Source organism: Montipora foliosa, chromosome 4 (genome assembly GCF_036669935.1).
Source record: "Montipora foliosa isolate CH-2021 chromosome 4, ASM3666993v2, whole genome shotgun sequence".
Lineage (NCBI taxonomy): Eukaryota > Metazoa > Cnidaria > Anthozoa > Scleractinia > Acroporidae > Montipora > Montipora foliosa.
The window spans coordinates 41,491,339-41,502,823 of NC_090872.1; the positions used below are offsets into that span (position 1 = coordinate 41,491,339).

General features: G+C 42.9%; 2 protein-coding genes across 2 annotated transcripts in view; one reads left to right on the forward strand and one right to left on the reverse strand.

Annotated features, from left to right (window-relative positions):
- Positions 1 to 2,666: 2,666 nt before the first annotated feature.
- LOC137999271 (uncharacterized) overlaps positions 2,667 to 11,485 on the forward strand; it is a 333,030-nt gene continuing 324,211 nt past the window's right edge. The window contains exon 1 of the mRNA XM_068845108.1: positions 2,667 to 2,780. The gene's annotated coding sequence lies outside the window, so the exon portion shown is untranslated. The remainder of the gene's footprint in view (positions 2,781 to 11,485) is intronic.
- LOC137999269 (uncharacterized protein F54H12.2-like) lies at positions 6,045 to 8,812 on the reverse strand. Its single transcript, XM_068845106.1, has one exon. It carries the CDS (start codon positions 7,800 to 7,802, stop codon positions 6,471 to 6,473), a length of 1,332 nt encoding a protein of 443 aa, XP_068701207.1. The 5' UTR covers positions 7,803 to 8,812; the 3' UTR covers positions 6,045 to 6,470.

Sequence of the window (11,485 nt, forward strand, 5' to 3'; positions counted from 1 at the left end):
ATGATGATAGGCGTTCTGTTGGGCCATCACACCCAGATATGATAGGTCTTCCGACTAATGTCGGTTTGTGAATTTTCGTGAGGGTATAGAACACTGGAATTCGAGGCGGATCTGTTGTTTGGTTAAACCATTTAGCCGTCATTTCGTCTATGCACCCTGCTTGGCGAAGGGAGTTAATGAGGTGTTTAACTCGCTGGAATGTATCTCTAACCATTGGTTTGTCTAGTGGCTGATAGCTATTTCTATCATCCAGTTGTTTCCGTCCCTCATTAATTTTGTTTTCTCTGTTCATAACGACGGTTGTTGTGCCGTTATCTGCTTTTTTGAGAATAATTTGTTTGTTGTTAATAAGCTCCTTTGAGAGCTCGTTGCTCGCCGGGTGGCAGATTATTTTTAGGTTTAACCAATGGAGTTTCCGCAAGCTTTATATTTTCTTCTTGTAAGTAGGTCTCAAGAGCAATTGACCGTTGAATCGGTGGAATCCAACTGGATTTCACGTTAAATGGATGTTGTTCAGTATTTTGGTCATGATATATATATTAAAGGCGCATCCTTCTGGCAAATTGGTTGAAGTCTGAAATTAGCTGGCGCCTTATCTGGTTTTCTTTCATGACAGGTGTTGGAATGAATTTCAAACCTCGAGAGAGTAAATTGATCTGCTCTGTAGTCAATTGTGTGTCTGAGAGGTTTTTGATGTGTTGCTTGCGTAACTCTATAGTTTCACAAAAACATAGATAATGAATCAAGATTTCACTGTTTAAAAAAGCAATATTTGTCTAAAAAAAAAATTCGTGCAGGGGGTTTCACCTGGAAAAAAAATTCCTGCACAAGCGATGCGCGAAAAAAAAAATTCGTACCAGCTGAAAATCCCCCACCCCTCCCCCCCCCCCCCCATACCTTTTCTAATGGTCCGTCCCTAAAACAGTTTTGCATCCCTGGGAGTACCCAAAGTCCCCGTGGTCAAGGGTACATGTGGACAACGCTGGGCCACTTTTTGGTAGGATGTATCTGATTGTGGTGGATGCGTTCTCTAAGTGGGTGGAAATAGCAGTCACTCACACTGCAACTTCAGAAGCCACTATTGAGGGACTACGCCACATGTTTGCCACACATGGTGTGCCTGATACCCTAGTATCAGACAATGGTCCTTATTTTACAAGTGAGCAATTTGCAAATTTCTGCAATAGGAACAGCATAACGCACATTACAAGTGCTCCATTTCATCCAGCCTAAAATGGGCTGGCCGAGCGTGCTGTTCAGACATTCAAAGCTAAACTTAAACAAATGAAATCTGGTAGTTTAACAACCAAAATTGCTCGCATCCTCTTGAGACAGCATACCACCCCCGATAGCACCACGGGTCTGCCACTATGCCAGCTATTAATGGGCCACATGATTTAAATTTCCCTGGGGGCGGTGTTTCCATCTGTACATGCTAAAAAGCAGTCTAAACAGGAAGCAATGAAAAAGGTGTTTGACCAAAAGACAAGCCCCCGGTATTTCGAATTGGGCGACAATGTTTATTCACGTAATTATGGACAGGGAGCTCAGCATTTACCCGGGGAGGTGGTTGATAAGCAGGGATCTGTCACATATGGTGTGCTTTTAAGGGACCAGAGATACGTCAGGCGTCATGCTAATCGGTTGTTTCCCTGCCTCAAAGAAAATCGCGGTGCAGGGGTAATGGATGGTACAAGTCAGTTGCATCCAGTGGAAACAGAGGAAACGGGGGAGAAAAGCCTCTTCGTGTCTAGAAGTAGGGAGATTATGGAGGAAACCAGAGAGATCCCTGAATCCACTCCTCCACCAGACAGCCCAAGAGGTGGGCATCTGGATTTGCAACCAGCGGCAAACACTACTGTTCCAGTGGAGGCCGTTGACAAACCCTCCTTGCGGAGATCTAGTAGAGAAATCAAACGCCCTAGAAGACCCATAGAGGAAGTCTAGTTTTAACATTATTGTTGTATTGTACATAGTTTAGCTTTGTTGTGGCTTGTACGCCATTAAGAGGGGGGGGGGGGGGGGGCAGATTTTACATACATGTCACGCACGCATGCGCAATTGAATAAAGGGTTCAGACCTCGTGGTCTGTTTTTGAGGTTAATCAAAATGGCGTCAAGTGTGGTTGTTTACCCAGTCGCGAACTAGCGTTCAACTCTCTACCTCGGAATACAACACTACCTCCTTATCTGGGTAGGACAAAAGAGTCGAGATATCTACATTACGTGGTCCGACGTCATCGACGACAACAAGAATAACTTGAAAACATATTACGATCGCTTCGAAGCTCACGTCGGTCCAAGAGCAAACCCTGTCTTCGCCAGATTTAAATTTCATGACCGTGTTCAGGGATCGTCCGAAACAGCGGAGAAGTTCATCCCAGATTTACGCATCCTCCCCCAAGACTGCGATTTCAAAGATCCTGACAGTAGTATAGGGGGAATGACTAGGCGAAATTATTCAAAATGGCGGCTAGTGGGAAATTCTACCCAAACCGGTTTTTGGATTAGGGTTTATAATGAAATGCATACCACGTAGGTGTATGAGGGTATATTCAAGATGGCGGCAGGGGGTTTGAATAAACTCCACGTCATATATTTGGTTTGAATTGTATTATATTTTTTTTCTTTTATCTGGAGTGAAGTGTAGTCTGTTCTGGTGGTACGGTTCCGCCCAACCAGCCGGATAGTATCGCGCTTTTATAGGGAAAGAATAATGGAGTAGCTAAGAACCAATGAGATGGCACTGACGTCACAGTCAAACAAGTTGAAACAAGTTTAAGGGCTGACAACGAGAAGACATTGACGTCATCGCCAAACGAGTTGAAACAAGTTTAAGGGTTGGTTAGAAAAACCAAAGGGTCGCCTTAATAATATAGACTAGAATAATCCCGTCAAACCGGTTTGCTTTTCATCCTTATCGCACACCCAGAAATGAAAAAAATGAACACGAGGCAATATTTCATATCAACACAATTTATTTTATTGAATAAACATAAGAAATTATTACAATCAAGTTTCAAAGCAAACGATTCTCCTGAATTTTACATAGAATCAGTCACTTTATCTATTCTTGCAAATTGTCTCATGAGCTTGGGTCTTTGCATCATATCCATCTTTGCTTTTTCTCTTGGTTCGTAAACTGGAGACCCCCTTGCAGAATACGTATCCACAGACATTTCGTCAGCCCATTGAAAGTATCTACATGTCTCCTTCCTTCTACATGTAAAGTAGGGTCTGAATGGATTCTTTACTGATCGTGACACCCTTAACGTAGGCGTCTCCATATGCTTGCACAGTAGCCGCTTACCACCCTCAAATACTTTGTACTCAGGGATCACACGGTCACACACGCATTGTTGATAGCCATGGATACTCTCTTCAGGGCAGAAGAAGGGACACCCTTTCCAATTTAAGCAGCGAATATAAGGTATACCAGAGGCGGGCCTGATCACTTCAAGGTCTTGAAGACAGAGACCTCATTTTGAGTAACTCATCTTGAAAGTCTTGTGTGATGAGCACAGTCAGAGTCACTTTATAAGATTTTTGAAAACCAGCTTAACACCGGTCAAACTCATTAACACCATTAATTAGTAATCAAGTCTAGCCAGTACCAACAGGTTTTGCAAAACTGGTCACGCTGCAGAAGAAGTTTCTCAGTGTGTTTCTGTTCCTCATGTTGTGGCGTGTTATCGACCCAATCTTGTTCGTACGGCGCCATTGCATCCAACACGTCCAATAAATCGTGCCATAACCAATAGACATTCTCGCGATATTTATCCAAATCTGTTTTATTTAAACATGATATCGCTTTTTGATTATGATGTACTAATAATGGTTCCTGCTTAAAAATGTCCTTATACACCAAGGAGGCAAAAGTGATCCAGTAGGCTTCTTTTATTCTTTCTTCTTCAAGCTGTCCACAACACGAGCTGATCTTATTTTCATTCATATTGGATGCCATGATCTTCACACAAAACTAACAACGGCAGCAACCCATATCCTTCTGTTATATATTCTCTTTCTTTAGGTGAACAGGTTTTTTTCCAGTTCAGTACGGTTCCCATTGTCTATTGCTTCTCAATCTTGCTACCATAGGTGTTCTTGGTTTCCTTGTTATTTTCCTTTTACGAGTCGGTGTAGACAAAGGAGTTTCCAAAAGAAATGCTGGCACCTCTGGTAAAACCGGTTCATCGACTTTTGCAACAGGAATTTTGGATTGACTCGCAGGTGTTGATTGTAGTGTTTCCGGAACAGATATCGTTTCTGAGGGAGGCGTTTGTTTTCCCGATGACGCAGATCTGACAACGGTACGGGGAATTTTAGATTTGCTCAATCCAGTTGTAGCTGTAGATTTTGGTGTTGCGGGAAGTTTTCTCGACAGTACCTTTTTAGTCTTTTCTAAACGCGTCGTAGGACTTGTCTCAGTTGGAGCAGGTGACACTGTTGCAGTCACAGTAGGTTTCACAGTAGCCTCGCTTTTCATTTGTCTCGACAGACCTTGATATCGATGTAAAAGTTGATCTAACAAACTAATTTTTTGGTCTTCGGGTAATGAAGAATCCATCATGTCTTGATCTAAACGAGTCAGTGTTGCGAGTTGTGGCGGGGATGTTAATCGGTGTTCTGTTTCAAGACTCTGAAATAAATGTTCTGGAACCAGCATCATCTTTTGTACGTGTTTCATTTGAAAAGCTTTCCAAGTAGATCAACAGCAAGGGGTGCAATGAGTCCGGCAAGAGCTGGTAAAAACCCTCCTTTTTGATTAAGCACCTGTTTTTTCTGTTTGAGACTTGGTTTCTTTCGGGTGAGATAGAGCAGCTTGTCTTTGTGTGGTTTCAAACGTTCAAATGATGACTTTGGGACGAGGATGTTCCCTTTAAGCAGATTGAGCGCAATTTCACTGATAGACTCAATTTGTCCTCGGTTTGCCGTTGTGATCATGTCACGACGCTGTTTACCACTACTTTTAAAACAGGAGCATAAAAACGGTAAATGCGATTTGAGCTTTGACAGTCGTGTGCTTCTTTTTTTAACTCCGTTAGATGATGTCTTGATGTCAGAACGCAACACCATTTTACCCCCGCGTTGACGTTTTCTTCTCGATTCTACAGGAGTTCGATGTGTCGAATACGCTGGCATGTTGTCAACTAAAAGACACAGGCAGTGGTTTGTCTGTTTTATGGGTTTTCTTGTTCACGTACACCACCGGGAAACGTTGCTCCGTTGGTAATATTTTTGTTCTTACCCTTTGTATATTCGCTGTGCGTGGGTGAAGATCTAGCATTAAGTAACCAAACGGCTGTGACGTAGCATCCTGAAAGCTCTCCCATACAAAAGGTACATGTCCCGCAAACGCTTGCTGAGCTAGGGTTCGTAGGCCTAACGTATCGCGAGGGTTGTTAAAAGCAATGATGTAATGAGCATTCAGAGAAATACTGCGTGAAAACTTTCCTGGCGGGAAGAGGTTCTGAGTCAAGTAGATGCAAGTCACGTCGCAGTGATGAGAGACTTTTGTAAAGAGATCCAAAATGCGCTCATCATCGCTGCAATCGCGCATTAGGTCATCTAACACGAGGACGCCAGGACGACATGTTGGTGGAAATAAACTTTGAATATCCTCAGGGATGCCTTCTTCAAATTGCACATGACCCCCCATGTCCTTGAAGCATTCTTGCCACTGTCCGTAGCAGTAGACTATTTTCCTAATAGGTCTTTCAAAGAGTACATTTGCATTCCGTAACAGTTGTCTAGTAAACGTTGTTTTTCCGCATTGGCTGGGTCCTGCGATCATGATGCTGCTCGGACATTTAAATTGGGCCATGTTATCTCCAAGATGGTTAGGATTACTATGATTGCAGTTTATGATGTTCACTAATATATAAAAAGCATACACACACACACTGTTTTCTTTGTTTGTTTTAAAAGTACTTTATTAACCTCTTACGACAACGCTTATAGGTTTCACAACATGGATTACTATCACACTGAATCATTGTCGAATGCGTAACTTGTTTTAAAGTTGACACATGTTTGTGTAGAAATTGAGCTACTTGTGCATCGTTCCATTGCGTATCCTTCATTCTAAAATTTTCTAGAATAGTGTTCAAGTCCATGTTTCGTGCTCGGTGAAGTAGATAAAATAAACAATAATCGCCACACACATCAGAATTCATCCCTTGAAGTGGTATGTCGTTGTACAAGGTCGCATTTCTTAAAATGTAATCTTCCATCTCATACACTTCAGGAGGAAACCCGTAACTGCCAAAAAATTCACTGTTTCCGGGTGAAGTAAAATACATCGCCACCCAGTGGGTTCCCGGTAGATGGTGAGGGTCTGTATTTGATATGAGCCCAGTAGGGTAGGTCTTGATGACTGGTAACTTGTCGCTAGGGAACACACCTTGCATCAGGGGTCCCAACACAGGGTCACGGAGAGCCGCTTCCCATAATTCCTGGGTGGTATGCATCTTAAGAGCCTTGTGACAAATCGTAGACCACGCGTCTGTTGCGATCAATTTCCAACTGATTCTGGAATTCTGTGTACACGATTAAATTGAGAACTGTCTCTGTTTGAGTACCAAATTTAAGGTACAGATTGACGTTACCCGAACGATGTGGTATCAAATGATCCGGATGACCGCTTCCAGCTGGCGTCAAATCGAAACGGAGCAAACCGTAACCGTTTTCCCAATCCACTCTATCAATATCCAGACCATGACCACAGTTCATATCTCCACTGCCAGAAAACAAGGTGTTATAACCATCAATCTTTTTCCCACCTGTCAATTCTAAAGCAGAGTGGGGCATTTCTTCTCCATTCACAGTTAGACAAACTCCTTGTAGGTCAAACAGTTGAAAATTGAAAGGGTTACGTGTCAGGTGTCCGTTGTACGCATCGTTGCGCACCATCCCGAAAATCACACATTGAGGAATAAGACCATTGAAGAGATCCGTCTCCGTATGATTTAACACCCCCCGAGGAATGATCTTTGCATGGGTTGGGGTTCTGGTCAAAGTGTAAACTGCAGGGAGGGCAGCGCGTCCTTTTTGACCTTGCATGATCTGAAAATGTTCCAGTTTTGTACTGTCTGCCACACGCACGGTGCGCACACGGAGAGTGCTTGACATGCTTTGTAACTTGCAATTGTTTGGCTTCTCGCCTCCCATGAGAACGAAAGCATCACTGTTCAGGTCCACTTTTACTTTGATTTCTAGACCATCTAACAATAACTTGTCCAAGTTGAAGATGTCACATAAAGGTACTCCAACTAACCGCACCTCAGCTCCATTGTTTGTGAATACACCCCTTTTCTGCAGACCGATATTATTTTCCGCAGTATTATCTACTTCATCCATATGTCCAGCTGTGTCTTTGTAGTACAGAGCTTTTGTTAAGTAGGATGATTTTTTCGCCTGCTCTGTGACATTAAGTATGGTCTTGATGTAAGCATTGTAAGCTTGTGTATCTGATTGTTCTGTCACAAGTGTCTCGTTGATCTTAATAGTAAACTGTTTCACGATAGAGTGAAGGGCATTGTTGATCAGAGTGTATTTCTTCCCATCCCCTGTTGGAGTCCCGTCTTGCTTGGTTACTTTCAACACCATTCGTAGCTCCGTCTTGTTAATGTCAATGTAGTCTGCCAGTGGTTTGATGACAAACTCGATGGGGTTAGTACTCGTTTGCACTGGTTCGTAATCCACCCACTTGCTACTGACGATCGATACATCGGTTACAGGTACATTAAAAACATGTAAGCTAGAATTCTCACCAGGAGCTGAAAGAGGGTGTGCTGCACTCATTTTCAGTCGAAAATAGTCTTGAATAGGGCAGGAGATGTTCTCCGTCTCTTGTTTTGAGTTGAACTGACAGGTATGGCTTTTCGTTTGCGTTTATATCTTTTTCTGCCACCACTCCCTTGTTGTTGTGTTAAGTCGTTGAAAGTACCTGCGAAAAACTCTTTGCCCGCATTTTTAGCTCTCGCCGCCACAGCTTTTTTTATGGACTGTCCATTTAAGACGTCTCCAACGATTTGCATTCCAGTGTCCACACCTGTTTTCAGTAAACGTTTTCCTACTTTCTTTGCGGCTGATTTTAGAAAAGGGGTGGCTCTTCTGACGAGACCGCGAAACATACCACCTAGGCCATTCCCTCCTTGACTATAAGGGGATGACCCTCCAAAAACGCTGATGTTTCCTTTTCCAAGTTGCGTGAAAGGTACGACATGACTACGGTAAGGGTAGAAGTTCATAGGAAGTAACATTTTTTTTTTAGAAAGAAGCTCTCCGTCGAAAGTGTAACGTTACACGTACGTTACCAGAAGCAAATGGAGTAAGTTCACCTGTGTCTCCTCTTATATTTACTTTAACGGATGAAAATACAGTAGTGCGAAGTCTATGATAGGGTGGTACTTTGATCTCTTCTGCAACGACATCACCGGGTTGTCCTCGAGGTACTAGTATGTGTAGCACATTGGCTAGAGTATCGCCCACCACATGGGACTCTACCAAATCTGAATACACGTACATGGTCTGAAACGCGTTTGGGGATAACAGGCCCCACACCAACTCTTCTTCTCTAACAAGTGTTGTTGTAGTCTTCATGAGAAACACGCTCCGATCCTTATTCTCTTTCACAAGTTCTCCGATTTGGTACAGCTGAGGAATATGATACTAATGGTTTAAGTATCCCAAAGTTCGAGCCAAGGTCTTGGGTAGTGTTACGTACCAACCTTGAGGTAATGTGAGCTCATAGAAATCTTGGGCTTTCTTGTGAATGTAAAAACACTCGTTTCCACCCAAACTTGTAATGCTATTTTCACTTTTCAGATAAATCTCCCCTAACGCATTGTGAAGTCCCTTCAACATCCCATGATTTATGTCTTTGACCGTACGGTAAATACCACTTGGTAGATAAATGGTTAATGTCCATGGGACAAGACCTGTCTTGCAAAGCAACGTGTAAGAGAGTTGATTTTCGCGCACGTTCTGCCAAGAGTGTGGGTAGATGATACGCGTCATGGCAACTTCCCAGTCTTCACTTAAGTGCAGTTGACCCGTCAATTGCATTGTAAAATCAGAAGGCTTGTTCCCAGGATACTGATCCTTGCTAGCGTCGCTGGTCAGAACGATGTAAAAACTGTTTGTCATGGTGCTCTACGACGAAAGTGCAGTACCACGTTCACGATACCGTCCAAAAATGAGAGCAATTGACCACAACCATTTGTTAAATAGATTTCAACGGTTTGAAAAATCTTTGTGCGTAAAGGCAAGTACTGGCATTGTTCTCTCTCTTCTAATAGTGTTTCTCGAAACTGTCCAGGCGGAACCATTTCGTGTAAAAGAGGTAAGCGTTGGTCTCCCACTTGCCAGGGTTCTACGAGATTCGTTAACACTTGAACTAACTTGAGTTTACAGGGGCAGAGAGAGATGAATGATGGTATGATAAAGCTGCCCGGGAAGTTAATAGATGTCTGAGGTAGGATAACACACCATTCGTAACCATGCTTATAGGTTGTGGTAAGCGAGGTATTCATTTGCACACCAGGTCTCACTGTTTTCTCGCTTGTTAACCATCCAAGTGCTTGAGCTACCGAGACAGTGATCGCTATCCATTCATCATAAGAGTTTAAGGTAACATTCCATTCATTATCCACTTCTACTTTACTTCTCGGTAATGGATCAATCTCGTCCAGACACTGCAATATTCCTTCCATCAATTCCAGAGCCGTCCGATACTTCCCCTCTGGTAATGTCTACAATTTGAAATAATCCGAGTTACGGAGCATGATGTGGGAATGTAAGCATTCACGGGAAATGTCAAACCACGATGATGGATATATGACACTATGAAGTCCAACTTCCCAATCTACTTCTTCTTTCAAGTGAATTTGACGGGGTAATGCCACGCGATAGTGCAATTTTGAATTGGAAGGGAATAAATTGGTGCTTGCATTGCTAGGAAGCGTCACATAAAAGTCGTTGTCTTGAATCATTTTAGAGACACCAATTGACGGACAGGAATCCAACTATCGTATTTCTTCGGCCAACCTTTCCAATGAACAAGAACTTCTGCTTGCGCTCCTTTACCTCGACGGCGAAGAACTTTCTCTACGCGAAACAAATGATCCTTTCGCTCAATAACTTTTTGTAACTCGGTCTCGTAAAAGGTACCTTTAATCAGTTCCCCATCGTGTTCCTTTAATTTGTATACAGGTGGATGCCTTGCTAGTCTCTCCGCCACTGCAAAGGTTTATTCGCTCCAGTTAGGTAGGTATGATTTCTCAAATGTGCGCTTGTGCTTACTGACTTTAACTTGGTCGCCAACCTTGAATTTATACTTAACCACAGAAAGGGGCTTACCATATAAGGTACGCCACACTTGCTGGGCATTCATCACTGTTACTTCGGAGGGTTTTTTTTTGATGGAGCGATGAAATGTTTGGTTGTCGTTGTCATTGACGAGGTCATTTAGTCTGTCCAGGTAATGATACGAACTGCTTGAGGTAAACATTCGCCACATAATTTGTTTCAAGGTGCGGTTGAACCGTTCCACGACTTGAGCTTTGGTTTCATTATAGGTGACAAAATGGTGAACATGATGCTGTTTCAGAAATGTCTGAAAAGTCTTGTTTTTAAATTCCGTTCCCGCATCGGTTTGTAACTTGTCTGGCTTGCGACCTTGTTGAAAGATCTTCGTAAAAGCTTTCAAGAGCTCTGGTCCTGTCTTCGTTTTTAACGGAACCCAGGCATACTTGGATAAAATGTCAATGCAAGTAAGTAGGTATTTGTATCCACGGTTCCAACGGCTCAGGCTTTGAAGATCTACCAAATCAGCCTGCCATTGATCATCTAAACCGTTCACATAAACTTTGTTGCGACGAAAACGTCTTCGAGCAGGTTTGTGTAAAGTGTACCCAGGTTGCTGTTGCAGCCAAGTGATAATCTGGGAACGCGTTATACCATACTTCTTTGCTGCTTGATACAACTTTTTTACTTCTCCTAACGCTGACGCACGGTTTGGTTCATAGTACAGTTTCTCTAAAGGCCGGTTCTTCTGGCTGTCGCTCCTCCTGTTCCTCGCGTTCTTCGCAGGTTTGCTTTTGGTATTCGTCTGTGGCATCTCTGTGGCATCTCAATGTGTACTTGACTGCCGCAACATGCAACTAAGCAGCGCGTCTTTTGACATATATCACTTAAAGCCAAAGTAGGGGTAGAACTCGTGCAAAGGCGACTTGCAACGTTACCCATGGTTGTGTTACAAATGAGAAATGTAACTTGATCCATCTGTCTTTTATCCCTTCCCATAACAATAACCACGGATATTTTAAAATGTGTCCAACCATCCACCATGAAGAACGGTAATGTGATTGGTATAAGCTAATGGTATTGGTATTGGTATTGGTAATGGTATTGTATAAGCTTAGGTGAAATGTGTATTGCTCTCTCAGAGGTGCGTTACTTCGAGCCATATAGGCATACAAGCT

Excerpts from the sequence above, each read along its gene's own strand:
- LOC137999269 (XM_068845106.1), bottom strand. The coding sequence starts at position 7,802 with ATGAGTGCAGCACACCCTCTTTCAGCTCCTGGTGAGAATTCTAGCTTA.